This window comes from Crinia signifera, chromosome 6 (assembly GCF_055691185.1).
Source record: "Crinia signifera chromosome 6, ASM5569118v1, whole genome shotgun sequence".
NCBI classification, from domain to species: Eukaryota; Metazoa; Chordata; class Amphibia; order Anura; family Myobatrachidae; genus Crinia; species Crinia signifera.
Window position 1 is genome coordinate 286,888,100 of NC_139222.1, and position 21,137 is coordinate 286,909,236.

Below are 21,137 nucleotides of genomic sequence, written 5' to 3' on the forward strand. Positions count from 1 at the left end.
GTTCCATCATTCTGATGGGCTGGTAGCTGGCACACAAGGAAAGTTGTGCAGGAAATTGTAGAATTAGGCCCATATTCTGTGTAATGATTTGTACACTCAGGTGCCGCACGTGGCTGACACTATTACATGCGCACTAAACCTAGTCATGTGTTCAGGGCCGGCGCCACCACTAGGCAGCTCTAGGCATTTGCCTAGGGCGCCGGCACCTGGAGGGCGGCAGTTCGCCCATCACCCCCAGCGAACTGTGGAAAAAACTTGCACCCCGGCGTCCCTGCAGTGCTGCTGGAGCGGTCAGGGGTGTCCGTGCCGTAGGGGTACCTGCGGCGCCGTCATGTGTATAAAGCTGGCTGCGGCCGGCGGGGTCCCTGTAGTGAATAGAAAATAACTAGCGCTATGCGCGCGGCGGCGCCGGAAGCGCTAGTTATTTGCTATTCACTACAGGGACCCCGCCGGCCGCAGCCAGCTTTATACACATGACGGCGCCGCAGGTACCACTACGGCACGGACACCCCTGACCGCCCCAGCAGCACTGCAGGGACGCCGGGGCGCAAGTTTTTTCAACAGGTACCACCCCCCCTCCCACCGGCACCGGGGCGCCCCCACCCCGACTCGCCTGGGGCGCTCCGGTGCCTTGCACCGGCCCTGCATGTGTTTCTTTAAATCCTGCTCATTAAATCATACACACACCTATAGGTGGAACCTTTTCTACATGTGCAGGTCACAGAGATCTCCCTGTATTCCCAGACACCTGGAAGGTGATTCTAGAGCTGGGGTTCTCTAACTCAGTCCTCAGTTCAAGTTTTCCAGGTCACCCAGCAGGTGAACAGGTGCACTCATTACTCATTGACACATTTTAAAAGATCACAGGTGGAGCTAATTATTTCACCTTTGATTGTGTGTGGAGTCCTGGAAAAAGTGCACTGTTGGGGGGTCCTGGGGGCCAAGGTTGAGAACCTGTGTTCTAGAGGACAATCTCACAATATAAACACTTTGGGCTCAAACCTGAAACATTTCGGAAAACACAGCAATTAACAAACCTAAAAGCACAAAAATGGTGCAAAGTCATAACAAACTACTACTATTATTATTATTAATCACCTCCCTCTATATAAAAGGCTAACTATTCCTCCCCTCTATGAGGACCAAATGACTCCTTTGTGTGCTAAAAGAAAGTGAAAGGAATTGTTGTAGGGACACTGATCTGTTTCAATCTCGCTGGATATGGAAAGAGGGAGCTGTGAAGACAGAGATTGGAGGTAGGAGCAGATAGGGATAAGGGTTGGGGTGGAGGGAGGGTTTGTGGGCGAAAAACTGTCACAGCGCAAAGTGAAAGTGAAAACAGTCATAGCTCAAAGTACATTGCAGAAGCCGTCAATTTGATGGGCTTTTAACTAGTAAATAATAATAAAAATCAATGTGAACAAGCATCTGTGTACAATGCAATACTCCAGGCAGAATACATTGTCCGGTGTGATGGCCACATGTCAGACACCAACCATCAGACCTGCCCAGTGTAATAATATCATGTTAATAGGGGACTTGCAGCTGCACCTTGCCGGATCCTAATGACGACCCTTCCCCAGCTGTCCTGACTGAGCAGCTCATCAGGAGTCCCAGCTGGGCCAAACCATTTGCAGTGAGATCAGGGGGGGTCAGCATAAAAGCAAATCCATATTAATATATCTATGTCCTATCATAATGTGACATAAGAGCCATCACTGGTAGACACCCATGACATTCCCTTTCCACTAGTGACAAGTCCCTAATACCCACAGGGGTGGGAAGGAGAGAACAGCGCCCCCCAGGGGGAGAGTGGTCCCGTCCGATGAACTTGTGCAAAGTAGCAAAAAGAGAGTAAAATGTATCAAAAAGCGGAAAGAAGTCTCCTGGGAGCCGCAGAGAGAGAGACAGGAGCCATGGACGGAGGAGAGACCCCTGGGAAGGTGGAGAGCAGCCCCTGCCTCATGGGTAACACTTGTATTAATGCCTAATTAGCACCAATAATGGCCCAGCTCGCAGCCAGCAGCTCTGGCCAGTGGGGAGATGAGGGTAATAAGACGCTAATGATGTAATAATAACCCAATAAGGAGATATCAGCACAGCTCTGGCCGGCTCATTACTGCTAATGCTGTGAGCTGCTGAGATCTGACACTGGGGATCATCACTGCCACTCATTCATCTTCCCGGGGCTGCACAGTGCGACTAGTCCCCTCACAGGCAGCCAGGGCTAGCAGCTGGATGGACAGCACATTCCGTGGGCTACTCTGGGGGTGGGCACATGTGGCACAGTGCAATTAGTCCCCTCACAGGCAGCCAGGGCTAGCAGCTGGATGGACAGCACATTCCCGGCTGGCTGCCAGCCTGTGGGCTACTCTGGGGGTGCGCACATGTGGCACAGTGCAATTAGTCCCCTAACAGGCAGCCAGGGCTAGCAGCTGGGTGTACAGCACATTCCGTGGTGTACTCTGGGGGTGGGCACATGTGGCACAGGGGCTGTGACCAGCTTACATGGGGATCTATCCGATGTATGTACAGCACATAACAGCCTGGCTGACAACCTCTGGGCTACTCTGGGGATGGGCACATGTGGCACAGGGGCTGTGACAAGCTAACAGGGGGCTATCAGCTGTATGTACAGCACATTCCCGGCTGGCTGCCAGCCTGTGGGGTACTCTGGGGGTAGGCACATGTGGCATAGGGGTTGTGACCAGCTTACAGCTATCCGCTGTATGATGTACAGCACATTTTTCTGCCAGCTTGTGGGGTACTCTGCTGGCTGGCACATGTGGTGCCCCTGGCATAGGGGACGTGACCAGCTTACAGGGGGCTGTATCTGATGTATGTATGTACAGCTGGCTGATATGGTACCCCTGGCATATGTATGTGCAGCACATGACGCAGCCTGGGGTATGCGTCATAGGGCAAACATACATTAGGAAATGGTCAACAGGCCTGACACATGAAATAGGTCGACAGGGTCAGAAGTTCAACACAAGCATTAGGTCGACAAAATGTTGACATGAGTTTTTCATGTTGGGTTTTTTTTTTAATCCTGAATTTCAATGTACAGATGTAGCCCCTCCCAGGCAGCGCTCCATCTGACTGAGATACATGAGCGTCTCTCACAGGGAGCAGTTTCCTTACCCGTATCTGCTTCAGGGAGAAGGGCGGGGATGTGGGCTATGCCCCTCCGCAGGGATCAGCTTACAGGGTGCTGTGTGCAGACCAGCAATTATACCAATATATCAGTGACCAGCAGGGACAGCGGGGAGCAGCAGGGGACAGAGTACAGGGTGCTGTGTGCAGGCCAGCAATTATACCAATATATCAGTGACCAGCAGGGACAGCGGGGGACAGAGTACAGGGTGCTGTGTGCAGGCCAGCAATTATACCAATATATCAGTGACCAGCAGGGACAGCGGGGAGCAGCGGGTACAGAGTACAGGGCGCTGTGTGCAGACCAGCAATTATACCAATATATCAGTGACCACCAGGGACAGCGGGGGACAGAGTACAGGGTGCTGTATGCAGACCAGCAATTCTACCAATATATCAGTGACCAGCAGGGACAGCGGGGGACAGAGTACAGGGTGCTGTGTGCAGGCCAGCAATTATACCAATATATCAGTGACCAGCAGGGACAGCGGGGAGCAGCGGGGGACAGAGTACAGGGTGCTGTGTGCAGGCCAGCAATTATACCAATATATCAGTGACCAGCAGGGACAGCGGGGAGCAGCGGGGGACAGAGTACAGGGTGCTGTGTGCAGGCCAGCAATTATACCAATATATCAGTGACCAGCAGGGACAGCGGGGAGCAGCGGGGGACAGAGTACAGGGTGCTGTATGCAGACCAGCAATTATACCAATATATCAGTGACCAGCAGGGACAGTGGGGAGCAGCGGGGGACAGAGTACAGGGTGCTGTATGCAGACCAGCAATTCTACCAATATATCAGTGACCAGCAGGGACAGCGGGGAGCAGCAGCGGGGGACAGAGTACAGGGTGCTGTGTGCAGACCAGCAATTATACCAATATATCAGTGACCAGCAGGGACAGCGGTGAGCAGTGGGGGACAGAGTACAGGGTGCTGTATGCAGACCAGCAATTCTACCAATATATCAGTGACCAGCAGGGACAGCGGGGAGCAGCGGGGGACAGAGTTCAGGGTGCTGTATGCAGGCAAGCAATTATACCAATATATCAGTGACCAGCAGGGACAGTGGGGGACAGAGTACAGGGTGCTGTGTGCAGGCAAGAAATTATACCAATATATCAGTGACCAGCAGGGACAGCGGGGAGCAGCGGGGGACAGAGTACAGGGTGCTGTGTGCAGGCAAGCAATTATACCAATATATCAGTGACCAGCAGGGACAGCGGGGAGCAGCAGGGGACAGAGTACAGGGTGCTGTATGCAGACCAGCAATTATACCAATATATCAGTGACCAGCAGGGACAGCGGGGAGCAACGGGGGACAGAGTACAGGGTGCTGTATGCAGACCAGCAATTATACCAATATATCAGTGACCAGCAGGGACAGCGGTGAGCAGCGGGGGACAGAGTACAGGGTGCTGTATGCAGACCAGCAATTCTACCAATATATCAGTGAACACCAGGGACAGCGGGGGACAGAGTACAGGGTGCTGTATGCAGACCAGCAATTCTACCAATATATCAGTGACCACCAGGGACAGCGGGGGACAGAGTACAGGGTGCTGTATGCAGACCAGCAATTCTACCAATATATCAGTGACCAGCAGGGACAGCGGGGGACAGAGTACAGGGTGCTGTGTGCAGGCCAGCAATTATACCAATATATCAGTGACCAGCAGGGACAGCGGGGAGCAGCGGGGGACAGAGTACAGGGTGCTGTGTGCAGGCCAGCAATTATACCAATATATCAGTGACCAGCAGGGACAGCGGGGAGCAGCGGGGGACAGAGTACAGGGTGCTGTATGCAGACCAGCAATTATACCAATATATCAGTGACCAGCAGGGACAGCGGGGAGCAGCGGGGGACAGAGTACAGGGTGCTGTATGCAGACCAGCAATTCTACCAATATATCAGTGACCAGCAGGGACAGCGGGGAGCAGCAGCGGGGGACAGAGTACAGGGTGCTGTGTGCAGACCAGCAATTATACCAATATATCAGTGACCAGCAGGGACAGCGGTGAGCAGCGGGGGACAGAGTACAGGGTGCTGTATGCAGACCAGCAATTCTACCAATATATCAGTGACCAGCAGGGACAGCGGGGAGCAGCGGGGGACAGAGTTCAGGGTGCTGTATGCAGGCAATCAATTATACCAATATATCAGTGACCAGCAGGGACAGTGGGGGACAGAGTACAGGGTGCTGTGTGCAGGCAAGAAATTATACCAATATATCAGTGACCAGCAGGGACAGCGGGGAGCAGCGGGGGACAGAGTACAGGGTGCTGTGTGCAGGCAAGAAATTATACCAATATATCAGTGACCAGCAGGGACAGCGGGGAGCAGCGGGGGACAGAGTACAGGGTGCTGTGTGCAGGCAAGCAATTATACCAATATATCAGTGACCAGCAGGGACAGCGGGGAGCAGCAGGGGACAGAGTACAGGGTGCTGTATGCAGACCAGCAATTATACCAATATATCAGTGACCAGCAGGGACAGCGGGGAGCAGCGGGGGACAGAGTACAGGGTGCTGTATGCAGACCAGCAATTATACCAATATATCAGTGACCAGCAGGGACAGCGGTGAGCAGCGGGGGACAGAGTACAGGGTGCTGTATGCAGACCAGCAATTCTACCAATATATCAGTGACCAGCAGGGACAGCGGGGAGCAGCGGGGGACAGAGTTCAGGGTGCTGTATGCAGGCAAGCAATTATACCAATATATCAGTGACCAGCAGGGACAGTGGGGGACAGAGTACAGGGTGCTGTGTGCAGGCAAGCAATTATACCAATATATCAGTGACCAGCAGGGACAGCGGGGAGCAGCGGGGGACAGAGTACAGGGTGCTGTGTGCAGGCAAGCAATTATACCAATATATCAGTGACCAGCAGGGACAGCGGGGAGCAGCAGGGGACAGAGTACAGGGTGCTGTATGCAGGCAAGCAATTATACCAATATATCAGTGACCAGCAGGGACAGCGGGGGACAGAGTACAGGGTGCTGTGTGCAGACCAGCAATTATACCAATATATCAGTGACCAGCGGGGGACAGAGTACAGGGTGCTGTATGCAGGCCAGCAATTCTACCAATATATCAGTGACCAGCAGGGACAGCGGGGAGCAGCGGGGGACAGAGTACAGGGTGCTGTATGCAGGCCAGCAATTCTACCAATATATCAGGGGCAGCGGGGGACAGAGTACAGGGTGCTGTATGCAGACCAGCAATTATACCAATATATCAGTGACCAGCAGGGACAGCGGGGAGCAGCGGGGGACAGAGTACAGGGTGCTGTGTGCAGACCAGCAATTCTACCAATATATCAGTGACCAGCAGGGACAGCGGGGAGCAGCGGGGGACAGAGTACAGGGTGCTGTATGAAGACCAGCAATTCTACCAAAATATCAGTGACCAGCGGGGAGCAGCGGGGGACAGAGTACAGGGTGCTGTATGCAGGCCAGCAATTATACCAATATATCAGTGACCAGCGGGGGACAGAGTACAGGGTGCTGTGTGCAGGCCAGCAATTATACCAATATATCAGTGACCAGCGGGGGACAGAGTACAGGGTGCTGTATGCAGGCCAGCAATTCTACCAATATATCAGTGACCAGCAGGGACAGCGGTGAGCAGCGGGGGACAGAGTACAGGGTGCTGTATGCAGACCAGCAATTATACCAATATATCGGTGACCAGCAGGGACAGCGGGGGACAGAGTACAGGGTGCTGTATGCAGACCAGCAATTCTACCAATATATCAGTGACCAGCAGGGACAGCGGGGAGCAGCGGGGACAGAGTACAGGATGCTGTGTGCAGGCCAGCAATTATACCAATATATCAGTGACCAGCAGGGACAGCGGGGAGCAGCGGGGGACAGAGTACAGGGTGCTGTGTGCAGGCCAGCAATTCTACCAATATATCAGTGACCAGCAGGGACAGCGGGGGACAGAGTACAGGGTGCTGTATGCAGACCAGCAATTCTACCAATATATCAGTGACCAGCAGGGACAGCGGGGAGCAGCGGGGGACAGAGTACAGGGTGCTGTATGCAGGCCAGCAATTCTACCAATATATCAGTGACCAGCAGGGACAGCGTGGGACAGAGTACAGGGTGCTGTATGCAGGTCAGCAATTCTACCAATATATCAGTGACCAGCAGGGACAGTGGGGAGCAGCGGAGGACAGAGTACAGGGTGCTGTGTGCAGGTCAGCAATTCTACCAATATATCAGATATCAGTGACCAGCGGGGACATTGGGGAGCAGCGGGGGACAGAGTACAGGGTGCTGTGTGCAGACCAGCAATTCTACCGATATATCAGTGACCAGCAGGGACAGCGGGGAGCAGCGGGGGACAGAGTACAGGGTGCTGTGTGCAGGCCAGCAATTATACCAATATATCAGTGACCAGCAGGGACAGCGGGGGACAGAGTACAGGGTGCTGTATGCAGACCAGCAATTCTACCAATATATCAGTGACCAGCAGGGACAGCGGGGAGCAGCGGGGGACAGAGTACAGGGTGCTGTATGCAGGCCAGCAATTCTACCAATATATCAGTGACCAGCAGGGACAGCGGGGGACAGAGTACAGGGTGCTGTATGCAGGCCAGCAATTCTACCAATATATCAGTGACCAGCAGGGACAGCGGGGGACAGAGTACAGGGTGCTGTATGCAGGTCAGCAATTCTACCAATATATCAGTGACCAGCAGGGACAGTGGGGAGCAGCGGAGGACAGAGTACAGGGTGCTGTGTGCAGGTCAGCAATTCTACCAATATATCAGATATCAGTGACCAGCGGGGACAGTGGGGAGCAGCGGGGGACAGAGTACAGGGTGCTGTATGCAGGCCAACAATTCTACCAATATATCAGTGACCAGCAGGGACAGCGGGGAGCAGCGGGGGACAGAGTACAGGGTGCTGTATGCAGGCCAACAATTCTACCAATATATCAGTGACCAGCAGGGACAGCGGGGGACAGAGTACAGGGTGCTGTATGTAGACCAGCAATTCTACCAATATATCAGTGACCAGCAGGGACAGCGGTGAGCAGCGGGGGACAGAGTACAGGGTGCTGTATGCAGGCCAGCAATTCTACCAATATATCAGTGACCAGCAGGGACAGCGGGGGACAGAGTACAGGGTGCTGTATGCAGACCAGCAATTCTACCAATATATCAGTGACCAGCAGGGACAGCGGGGAGCAGCGGGGGACAGAGTACAGGGTGCTGTGTGCAGACCAGCAATTCTACCAATATATCAGTGACCAGCGGGGGACAGAGTACAGGGTGCTGTGTGCAGACCAGCAATTCTACCAATATATCAGTGATCAGCAGGGACAGCGGGGAGCAGCGGGGGACAGAGTACAGGGTGCTGTATGCAGGCCAGCAATTCTACCAATATATCAGGGACAGCGGGGAGCAGCGGGGGACAGAGTACAGGGTGCTGTATGCAGGTCAGCAATTCTACCAATATATCAGTGACCAGCGGGGACAGTGGGGAGCAGCGGGGGACAGAGTACAGGGTGCTGTGTGCAGGCCAGCAATTATACCAATATATCAGTGACCAGCAGGGACAGCGGGGGACAGAGTACAGGGTGCTGTATGCAGGTCAGCAATTCTACCAATATATCAGTGACCAGCAGGGACAGCGGGGAGCAGCGGGGGACAGAGTACAGGGTGCTGTATGCAGGTCAGCAATTCTACGAATATATCAGTGACCAGCAGGGACAGCGGGGGACAGAGTACAGGGTGGGGGACAGCGGGGGACAGAGTACAGGGTGGGGGACAGCGGGGACTTGGGTATATACAGTACATCTGTATGCAGCACTCCTACTGATGTAAAGCCTCCTATCTATCTATCTATCTATCTATCTATCTATCTATCTATCTATCTATCTATCTTCCTATTTCCCCACAGGGCCTCAGCCATTAGCCAGGGAAACGTCCATCCTGTCAGCATCTTGTAGTCCGTATACACCCAACAGGCTCATGCCTTCCACTGATTTGTGGGCCACCCCCTCACCCCGACATACACAGCCAGACAGGTATAGAAACATAGAATTTGATGGCAGATAAGAACCACTTGGCCCATCTAGTCTGCCCCTTTTTTAAACATGTTACCTCAAACCATATTTGATCCTTATTTTTTTGTAAGGATATCAATATGCCTATCCCAAGCATGTTTAAATTGTACTACTGTATTTGCGTCTACCACCTCTGATGGGAAGTTACTCCACTTATCTACTACTCTTTCTGTGAAGTAATTCTTCCTCACATTTCCCCTGAATCTTCCTCCCTCTAGTGTCAGTGCATGTCCTCGTGTTCTGCTGCTCCTCTTCCTGTGAAGAACGTCTCCCACCTGTACCTTCCTCCCCCTAGTGTCAGTGCGTGTCCTCGTGTTCTGCTGCTCCTCTTCCTGTGACTAATGTCTCCCACCTGTACCTTCCTCCCTCTAGTGTCAGTGCGTGTCCTCGTGTTCTGCTGCTCCTCTTCCTGTGACTAATGTCTCCCACCTGTACCTTCCTCCCCCTAGTGTCAGTGCGTGTCCTCGTGTTCTGCTGCTCCTCTTCCTGTGACTAATGTCTCCCACCTGTACCTTGTTATAACCCTTGATATATGTGAAAGTTTCTATCATGTCCCCCCTTTCCCTTCTCTGCTGTAAAGTATCTCTTATATATTTAGCCAGATCTGTCACTCATCCCCTGTGTAGCTAACGTTCCCGCCCAGCGGCATACACAAACCGGAATCTGCTGCGCTATATAAGACGCTGTAACAGAATCTTCTGCGCTATATAAGACACTGTAACGGAATCTGCTGCGCTATATAAGACGCTGTAACGGAATCTGCTGCGCTATATTAGACACTGTAACGGAATCTGCTGCGCTATATAAGACGCTGTAACGGAATCTGCTGCGCTATATAAGACGCTGTAACGGAATCTGCTGCGCTATATAAGACGCTGTAACGGAATCTGCTGCGCTATATAAGACACTGTAACGGAATCTGCTGCGCTATATAAGACACTGTAACAGAATCTGCTGCGCTATATAAGACACTGTAACGGAATCTGCTGCGCTATATAAGACACTGTAACGGAATGTGCTGCGCTATATAAGACACTGTAACGGAATCTGCTGCGCTATATAAGACGCTGTGACGGAATCTGCTGCGCTATATAAGACACTGTAACGGAATGTGCTGCTATATAAGACGCTGTAACGGAATCTGCTGCGCTATATAAGACACTGTAACGGAATCTGCTGCGCTATATAAGACGCTGTAACGGAATCTGCTGCGCTATATAAGACGCTGTAACGGAATCTGCTGCGCTATATAAGACGCTGTAACGGAACCTGCTGCGTTATATAAGACGCTGTAACGGAATCTGCTGCGCTATATAAGACACTGTAACGGAATCTGCTGCGCTATATATGACGCTGTAACGGAATCTGCTGCGCTATATAAGACACTGTAACGGAATGTGCTGCTATAAGACGCTGTAACGGAATCTGCTGCGCTATATAAGACACTGTGACGGAATCTGTTGCGCTATATAAGACACTGTAATGGAATCTGCTGCGCTATATAAGACACTGTAACGGAATCTGCTGCGCTATATAAAACACTGTAACGGAATCTGTTGCGCTATATAAGACACTGTAACGGAATCTGTTGCGCTATATAAGACACTGTAATGGAATCTTCTGCGCTATATAAGACACTGTAACGGAATCTGTTGCGCTATATAAGACACTGTAAATAAATTAATTAATTAATGGATCAACCTGGTTTAGGTCAACAATACAATACCAGAGTCGACCACTAGGGGTCACTGCTGTCTAGTTAAACGCGTATACCTGGTTGTTGGCATTTAGATACACAGTGACGCTAGATCGGAAGGCAGGAATCAACGGGAACCTGGTTGAATGTCTGAGGGGTGCCCATGGACACTGTGTTTTGGGCACGGTGCCTCGCTACACTCAGCACACTGTTATAATCGCATTCTATGTCCACTTGGATAGTAGAGTAGGAACCAAGTGGACCGACACCAAAATAACACGAAAAACCCGTGTCGACCAGGTTCCCGTCAATGCCTTCCTCCCATCTCTGTGCTCCATACTGCCCTCACCCTTCCGTCTCTGTGCTCGATACTGCCCATCACCCTCCCGTCTCTGTGCCCCATACTGCCCCTCACCCTCCCGTCTCTGTGCTCCATACTGCCCCTCACCCTCCCGTCTCTGTGCCCCATACTGCCCCTCACCCTCCCGTCTATGTGCCCTACACTGCTCCTCACCCTCCCCTCTCTGTGCTCCATACTGCCCCTCACCCCTCTCTGTGCTCCATACTGCCCCTCACCCCTCTCTGTGCTCCATACTGCCCCTCACCCCTCTCTGTGCTCCATACTGCCCCTCACCCTCCCGTCTCTGTGCCCCATACTGCCCCTCACCCTCCCGTCTATGTGCCCTACACTGCTCCTCACCCTCCCCTCTCTGTGCTCCATACTGCCCCTCACCCCTCTCTGTGCTCCATATTGCCCCTTACCCCTCTCTGTGCTCCATACTGCCCCTCACCCTCCTGTCTCTCTGTGCCCCATACTGCCCCTCACCCTCCCATCTCTGTGCTCCATACTGCCCCTCACCCTCCCCTCTCTGTGCTCCGTACTGACCCTCACCCCCCCGTCTCTGTGCTCCATACTGCCCCTCATCCTCCCGTCTCTGTGCTCCATACTGCCCTCACCCTCCCGTCTCTGTGCCCCATACTGCCCCTCACTCTCCCGTCTCTGTACCCCATACTGCCCCTCACCCTCCCCTCTCTGTGCCCCATACTGCCCCTCACCCTCCCCTCTCTGTGCTGCATACTGCCCCTCACCCTCCCCTCTCTGCTCCGTACTGCCCCTCACCCGCCCCTCTCTGTGCCCCGTACTGCCCCTCACCCTCCCGTCTCTGTGCTCCATACTGCCCTCACCCTCCCCTCTCTGTGCTCCATACTGCCCCTCACCCTCCCCTCTCTGTGCTGCATACTGCCCCTCACCCTCCCCTCTCTGCTCCGTACTGCCCCTCACCCGCCCCTCTCTGTGCCCCGTACTGCCCCTCACCCTCCCGTCTCTGTGCTCCATACTGCCCTCACCCTCCCCTCTCTGTGCTTCGTACTGCCCCTCACCCGCCCCTCTCTGTGCCCCGTACTGCCCCTCACCCTCCCATCTCTGTGCTCCATACTGCCCTCACCCTCCCCTCTCTGTGCTCCATACTGCCCCTCACCCTCCCGTCTCTGTGCTCCATACTGCCCCTCGCCGTCCCGTCTTTGTGCCCCATACTGCCCCTCACCCTCCCCTCTCTGTGCCCCATACTGCCCCTCACCCTCCCGTCTCTGTGCCCCATACTGCCCTCAACCTCCCCTCTCTGTGCTCCGTACTGCCCCTCACCCTCCCCTCTCTGTGCCCCATACTGCCCCTCGCCGTCCCGTCTTTGTGCCCCATACTGCCCCTCCCCCTCCCCTCTCTGTGCCCCATACTGCCCCTCACCCTCCCTTCTCTGTGCCCCATACTGCCCCTCGCCGTCCCGTCTTTGTGCCCCATACTGCCCCTCACCCTCCCCTCTCTGTGCCCCATACTGCCCCTCACCCTCCCCTCTCTGTGCCCCATACTGCCCCTCACCCTCCCCTCTCATACTGCCCAGGGCACCGTAGGGAAAGGTGGGGACATTATAGAAACTTTCACATATACCGGGGTCTTAATTTTCGCACAAGGGGTGTGCATGAACACGCATGTGCAGACCCCCCCCTCCCAAAATTCGGACCCGTACAAATGGGTCTGATTAGGCCCCGTGGTTAGTAAAGGGGCAGACTAGATGGGCTGAGTGGTTCTTATCTGCCGTCACATTCTATGTTTCTATGATAATCTTATTTATCGGGCTGGTAATGTGGTAAAACTGCGTAAAGCTGCGTTTCCTGGCCGATAATCAATTGTGTGGAGAGTGATAAACTACCAGCCAGCCTCTAACTGTCATGTTACAGTCTAGGTTTAAAAAATGACAGGAGCTGGTTATCCGGTACTTTTATCTCTCTCTACTTTAGCACTTTCTGAAGATTGGCGCACTGCCAAGCCCCTTTGGCCAATCATATGTATGTATAAACAAGTCAAGCCGTTCCCATCTAACTTCTAATCGCCACGTTTGGCTTATTTGCTATAATAGGGCATGTTTTCTGATTTCATGCTGTAAGCGCCTACAGTAGGTGGTACGGTGCGTTGCGCTGAGTTGAGTGTGCGAGGAGATTCCCTGTCATTTCCAGCAGATGGATTGGACTGGGTCCTGGACGGGATCCCGACTGTCAAAACGCCGACAGACAGGTTCCCGACGGCCACCGGCTATTTTCCCTCCTGGGGGTCCACGACCCCCATAGAGGGAGAATAGAATAGGTGGCGAGCATAGAGAGCCACCGTGCCCGCAAGGGGCTTTGTTGCGCTCACCATGCTGTCTGACTCCGGGCAGTCGGGATCCAGACTGTCGGAACCCCAAACCACACCCGATTGGACCAGGTATATGAGGTTAGTGATCATGGTGGTTGCGCATATCTACATTTCTTAGATAAAGTTGAATCTAACTGTGAATAGGGTCCTTCTATGTCTCGGGTATCTTGCTCCAGGTCGTTACATTTTATGTCCTCGCCCAGTAACCGTATGACCGCGGCTGTCAACGTATGTACACCGGCATTCTTACATTGCCAGATTTCTTTTGGCGCAGTTTCTTGAAGAGAAGCCACCTACTGTTCCCATGGGATCTTTAATGCTGTCTCTGTGATGCGGCCTACATGCTGGAGGTCTCACGTCTGACCTTCCGTACTGTCGGCTAGTTTGTCATATTCAACTAATAAGCTATTCGGTTGTGATATAAATGGCCGACAGTGTCTAGGTCGGCAGTCACTGACCTAGACACTCTAGCTCCGCATACTAGGCTGGGCGACCGCCGTGGCTCCGCATACTATGCTGGGCGACCGGCGTAGCTCCGCATACTAGGCTGGGTGACCGGCCGACCGGCACGGCTCTGCATACTAGGCTGGGCGACCAGCGCGGCTCTGCATACTAGGCTGGGCGACCGGCGCGGCTCCGCATGCTAGGCTGGGCGACCGGCGCAGCTCCGCATACTAGGCTGGGCGACCGGCGTGGCTCTGCATACTAGGCTGGGCGACCGGCGTGGCTCTGCATACTAGGCTGGGCGACCGGCGTGGCTCCGCATACTAGGCTGGACGACCATCGTGGCTCTGCATACTAGGCTGGACGACCATCGTGGCTCCCCATACTAGGCTGGACGACCGTCGTGGCTCTGCATACTAGGCTGGGCGACCGGCGCGGCTCCGCATGCTAGGCTGGGCGACCGGCTTGGCTCTGCATACTAGGCTGGGCGACCGGCGTGGCTCTGCATACTAGGCTGGGCGACCGGTGTGGCTCCACATACTAGGCTGGACGACCGTCGTGGCTCCCCATACTAGGCTGGACGACCGTCGTGGCTCCCCATACTAGGCTGGACGACCGTCGTGGCTCCCCATACTAGGCTGGACGACCGTCGTGGCTCCGCATACTAGGCTGGGCAATCGGCGTGGCGCTGCATACTAGGCTGGGCGACCGGCGTGGCTCCGCATACTAGGCTGGGCGACCGGCGTGGCTCCGCATACTAGGCTGGGCGACTGTCGTGGCTCCCCATACTAGGCTGGGCGATCGGCATGGCGCTGCATACTAGGTTGGGCGATCGGCGTGGCGCTGCACACTAGGCTGGGCGACCGTAAGCTGGGGGTCACAGACATTTGCCTCTATACTTCGGTTGTCAGCCCGTCCTGCTCAGCAGCACAGAGGTGAAAGTTGGGGGCCGGTACGCTGGGGGTCAGAGACATTTGTAGTTGAGGCGCAATCTCCTATAGCTGTCCAATCACTGCTGTGTCCCTCCTCACCTGTGTCCTCTCCCAGCAGATCCCAAAGAACCATCTCTACTATGCACAGAGCAGGGGATCGAGGACGATTCTCCAGAGTACGACACCGTGATTGTCGCAGGTCACAGTGATGAACCGGAATCCTCCAACTCCACAGAGTTCGGTCTTCGTGCCCCTGAGACTACCAAAGCTGATAACGGGCAGTCCCAGCTGAGTCTGCTGGCAGTTTGTGGACCCATGGCAGACACCTCGGGAGGATGCTACGGTGCTTACAGCGCTGAGGCACGCCACGGGCCAGGATTCTTCACTGCAGGGGGGCGGTTCCAGCCGGTGAACCTAAAAATGGAAGCCAATTTCCCAGCAACAGCTCCTCCCCCGCGCCGCTCGGCCCGACGTGCCGCCTCGTGTAAGCTGCCAGCCTTTGTATGTGATATGGGACCGGGAGTAGAGCGGCAAAGGCCCAAGTTCCAGCCTGAAAATCTTGATGAGATGTCCGCGCCCAGCAGGAAGAAGAGTCGCACCCTCTACAACATTGGTGAGCGGAACCTGACTAGCGTGTAATCACTGATATATATAATATGTGTGTGTGTTACTTCTCAAGTCAAAAACCAAGACACGGGGAAATAAAGAGTACATATAAACCCGTGTCGGGTTTATATGTACTCTCTGTCCCTACTCCTACTGGTGCTCCGGTTTCCTGCTACATTTCACACATATACCGGGAGGTCATTCTGATCTGTATTCACCGTTGCAAATTCTCAACACTGTGCGATGTTGATGAGCTGCGCATGCAAAGCATCCATTCGCATGTGTGCAGGCGGCGTTTACCTGACTCGCAGCTTGGTGAGACCATCAGAATGACCTCCATATTGTGCCTTGGTCAGGAACTGAACTGGTGACGGCCAGGACTATGAGGCAGTAACACTAACCACTACACCGACTGTCGCCTAAATATAGAATAACCCTCGTGAACGGGACCTGGCACCATCGTTCTTTGAGTTACTAATTTTCTAGATCCGTGTTTCTCAAACTCTGTCCTCATCAAACCCTGACAGTGCGTGTTTTCAAGATATCCTCAGGAATAATTAGTTGCACCTGTAGATCTGTTGTTTCAGTCAATTCACACACAGCTGTTCGGGCTCCAGATTTGAGGAACACTGTACTAGATACGCGTGACTAATATGCAAATGAGTCTGACTAATATGCTAATGTAACACCAGGCAGCAGCCCTGTGAGCCTCTCCTGGGCAACTGAGAGTGCTGTGGACAGCATGTATCATTCCTTGTAAGAGGACATGTGGAAGAGTCGTGTAATTTTATACTAGACGCTACGGGCAAATTCTCACTGCATTACACGGTTTGATACACCTCCCCCTATGACTTTGAAGTTGAGAGAAAAATTATTCACTCATTACACTGAGCGATGTTGCACTCATTACACTGAGCGATGTTGCACTCATTACACTGAGCGATGTTGCACTCATTACACTGAGCGATGTTGCACTCATTACACTGAGCGATGTTGCACTCATTACACTGAGCGATGTTGTCCTCATTACACTGAGCGATGTTGTACTCATTACACTGAGCGATGTTGCACTCATTACACTGAGCGATGTTGCACTCATTACACTGAGCGATGTTGCACTCGTTACACTGAGCGATGTTGCCCTCGTTACACTGAGCGATGTTGCCCTCGTTACACTGAGCGATGTTGCCCTCGTTACACTGAGCGATGTTGCCCTCGTTACACTGAGCGATGTTGCACTCATTACACTCAGCGATGTTGCACTCATTACACTCAGCGATGTTGCACTCATTACACTCAGCGATGTTGCACTCATTACACTGAGCGATGTTGCACTCATTACACTGAGCGATGTTGCTCCAAACCCAGACTCCTTTTAACCAACCGAGATCTGTCCATTTCTCCTGTGTCCCAGGCCCCCTATAATTATTTATGTCTCCTCCCCCAACAACCTCTCCGCCCCCCGGTCTCTCTTTCAGACCAGTTGCATGAACTGGAGCGGATCTTTATGGACGACCATTATCCAGACAGCGAGAAGAGGCGAGAGATTGCGGACATTGTTGGCGTCACACCGCAGAGAATTATGGTGACTTTGTGGCTTCTCCTCTATATTAGCGTCATGTTATCTGCCACCTTCAGATAATTCACTTCTAGGTCTCTGTTATACAGTACCTTCGGCAAAATACATTGTTTTGGCGTATACGGTCGACACGACTAAGGTTGATGCAAGCATTAGGTCGACAAAGGCTAGATCGACATTTAAAAGGTCGACATGAGTTTTTCATTCTTTTTTTAGCCGACATGTGTCGGCAGGTGGTATTTCATGCCCTACCATCCACTGCGGCGTGGATGGAGAATAGAATAGTGTGCCGAGCGTAGCGAGACACTATGCCCGAAGCACGGGAAGTGCAGCGGTACACTATGACGGTGCCCATGTCGACATCCGGGACAAAAGAAGTTGAAAAAATTCATGTCGACCTAGCCATTGTCGACCCAATGCTTGTGTGGAACTTCCAACCCTGTCAACCTTAGCCATGTCGGCTTAGTTCATGTGTCGACCAAATTCATGTAGACCTAATAGTGGTCGACCCAATGACCCATCCCTGTTTCGGGTGCATTTCACCAGACATTGGCCCAGGATACGTCATAGCTGTACCATGTGCTGGGTGTAATTACTGTTGTTTTTATATTTATTTATCAGAAAGCAGAATTTATACACACACACACTTGCGCGCACACACACACACACACACACACACACCTGTGCTTCTTTCGCCGCCGTGTAACCCTTGTTCCTTTATTTCAGGTCTGGTTTCAGAACCGCAGGGCTAAATGGCGCAAAGTAGAAAAATCTTCCGTCAAAGGTGTCAAAAAATCGGTTCCTTCCTCAATGGGGATGTCTCGCTCCGAGAGTACTGTTCTCACCACTTCTGCGCTCTCGCGCCCAGAGAACGTTTCGTTTTCAGTCGCGCCAAGTTTTCACCCCTACGGATCATTACCGGGCATCAGGAATGGGTGAGAAAAGGAAGTTGTGGCTGAGTCTTGTGGGAACTTATCTCTCTGGTCAGTGGGCCAGAGACATCGGCTGCCAGCACCACATACGTACTGCGGCATAATGTATACTCTCCAAGTATCTCATGCCAGTACATCCACCACATTACTAAGCATTGCACAACCCAGGAGAAACCATCGTAGACATGTAATAATGTATCGGCTTTATTCACAAAGAAGTTGCATCAGTTTCATAGAAGCCTTGCAAAAAGACCTTGTTCCTCCCACTATATAACTCTCAGTCTGTGGCTTCCTGCTGCCCCCATTCCCCTCCTCACATCATGTCACTGTCCCTGTCACACGCAGCACTGTCCTCACTGACACATCACTCATCTCCTGATATACTCTGTGCTGCTGGGGACCCTGCTCCTCCCACTATATAACTCTCAGTCTGTGGCTTCCTGCTGCCCCCATTCCCCTCCTCACATCATGTCACTGCCCCTGTCACATGCAGCCCTGTCCTCACTGACACATCACTCATCTCCTGATATACTCTGTGCTGCTGGGGACCCTGCTCCTCCCACTATATAACTCTCAGTCTGTGGCTTCCTGCTGCCCCCATTCCCCTCCTCACATCATGTCACTGCCCCTGTCACATGCAGCCCTGTCCTCACTGACACATCACTCAGCTCCTGATATACTCTGTGCTGCTGGGAACCCTGCTCCTCCCACTATATAACTCTCAGTCTGTGACTTCCTGCTGCCCCCATTCCCCTCCTCACATCATGTCACTGCCCCTGTCACATGCAGCCCTGCTCTCACTGACACATCACTCAGCTCCTGATATACTCTGTGCTGCTGGGGACTCTGCTACTCCCACTATATAACTCTCAGTCTGTGGCTTCCTGCTGCCCCCATTCCCCTCCTCACATCATGTCACTGCTCCTGTCAAATGCAGCACTGTCCTCATTGACACATCACTCATCTCCTGATATACTCTGTGCTGCTGGGGACCCTGCTCCACCCACTATATACCTCTCAGTCTGTGGCTTCCTGCTGCCCCCATTCCCCTCCTCACATCATGTTACTGCCCCTGTCACATGCAGCCCTGTCCTCACTGACACATCCCTCATCTCCTGATATACTCTGTGCTGCTGGGGGACCCTGCTCCTCCCACTATATAATTCTCAGTCTGTGACTTCCTGCTGCCCCCATTCCCCTCCTCACATCATGTCACTGCCCCTGTCACAAGCAGCCCTGTCCTCACTGATACATCACTCATCTCCTGATATACTCTGTGCTGCTGGGGACCCTGCTCCTCCCACTATATAACTCTCAGTCTGTGCCTGCTGCCCCCATGCCCCTCCTCACATCATGTCACTGCATCTGTCACATGCGGCCATGTCCTCACTGACACATCCCTCATCTCCTGATATACTCTGTGCTGCTGGGGACCCTGCTCCTCCCACTATATAACTGTCAGTCTGTGGCTGCTGCCTCCATTCCCCTCCTCACATCATGTCACTGTCCCTGTCACATGCAGCCCTGCCCTCACTGACACATCCCTCATCTCCTGATATACTCTGTGCTGCTGGGGACCCTGCTCCTCCCACTATATAACTCTCAGTCTGTGGCTTCCTGCTGCCCCCATTCCCCTCCTCACATCATGTCACTGCCCCGTCACATGCAGCCCTGTCCTCACTGACACATCACCCATCTCCTGATATACTCTGTGCTGCTGGGGACTCTGCTCCTCCCACTATATAACTCCCAGATTGCTCTCCTTTCTGCAATATACAAGGAGCGTTTACCATCACCATGAAGGGGAAGCAACGGTAGGGAGGGAGGAACTGTGTATACCTGTAAATATTAGAGCTGGAGCTTCTCTCCTAGGGCCAGATGTACTAAGCTTCAAATGTGATAAAATGGAGAGTGATAAACAAACAGCCAGTCAGCTCCTACCTGCCATGTCACAGACTGTGTTTGAAAAATGTCAGGCAGGAGCTGATTGGCTGGCTGTTTATCACTCTCCATTTTTTCACTTTTGAAGCTTTGTGCATCTGGCCCCTATAGTTTAGTGTCTCTGGAGCGGTTTGTCAGTAACTGATATCCACCCAAAGTCCGTATCCCCTCATTACCCCATGGTGTCATCATGCTAATGTTGCTGCTGAGCATGATGGGAGATGTAGTCCTCTCCGTGCAGGTTATATCCATGGTACATGCCCCGCTACTTTGTCTTGTCATCACCACAGATATCTGTCTTGTCCCCCACAGACTGCCCTTCATGCCCGGGGCCCTTCTGCAGAGATCTCAGTCCCTGGATGCCCATTCCCAGCACCGCTCCTCCTGCAGTACAAACAGCAGCGGCTCAGGTCAGTATGCGTTACGCCGGGCGCACACCTTACAGCAGTGCCACGTGGTCATGCCATGTGACAATACATCATGGGGTGATTCTGGCTGACTCGCAATGCTGGGAATTTCACAGCTTGGTGAGTCATTTAAACGCCGCCTGTCTCTGACCATCGGATGATTTCTACAGCGCTTGCAGATCTTAGCCTCCTCTCTAGTGTCTGAGGTGTGCGGGTGCCTGTACAGGAAGCGGGCGGTACAGGAATCAGGGCCCATATCTGCGGTACGATCCGCTGACTGATGGCGCAGTGTATGGTCGCATGTTCTAGGTACACCGTATACAATGTGTACGATATACAGGACGATAGATCGCATCGTGTGCACACACCCAGCACATTGTAGCACTGTGCTGTATATTTGTTTGATGCTAAACATATAATGTTTCCTCTGCAGCAAGTCTGGGATCACCGAACACGGTCTGCTTACCGTCCTCCCAGGAGTACCCCCCGGCATTTCACAGCCCCCCGCCGCTGCGCCGTGTTGGCCTGCCCATGTCCATGAACTTTCACCCTAGCAGTCACATGGTTCCGCTGATGCCGGATACACCTGAAGGCACCCCGTCCCCGTCGACTGATGGCGACATGTACACTTACAATATACAGGAGTACGTGGCAAGTTGTAGCATAGTCAGTGATTAAC

The 21,137-nt window shown here is 53.0% G+C and overlaps 1 protein-coding gene across 3 annotated transcripts in view; it reads left to right on the forward strand.

Annotated features, from left to right (window-relative positions):
* The first annotated feature begins 1,844 nt into the window (after positions 1–1,844).
* The window catches only part of LOC146007313 (homeobox protein NOBOX-like), a 31,124-nt gene continuing 11,831 nt past the window's right edge, over positions 1,845–21,137 (forward strand). Inside the window, exons 1-6 of one of the 3 annotated variants that reach the window (XM_083145656.1) lie at positions 1,845–1,968; positions 15,112–15,606; positions 17,078–17,184; positions 17,905–18,113; positions 20,364–20,461; positions 20,892–21,102. In XM_083145656.1, coding sequence (XP_083001782.1) covers positions 1,860–1,968; positions 15,112–15,606; positions 17,078–17,184; positions 17,905–18,113; positions 20,364–20,461; positions 20,892–21,102 — 1,229 coding nt within the window. In that variant the 5' untranslated portion in view covers positions 1,845–1,859. Of the gene's footprint in view, positions 1,969–15,108; positions 15,607–17,077; positions 17,185–17,904; positions 18,114–20,363; positions 20,462–20,891; positions 21,103–21,137 lie in introns of all 3 variants that reach the window. The other 2 variants (XM_083145657.1, XM_083145655.1) reach the window with 2 other exon arrangements.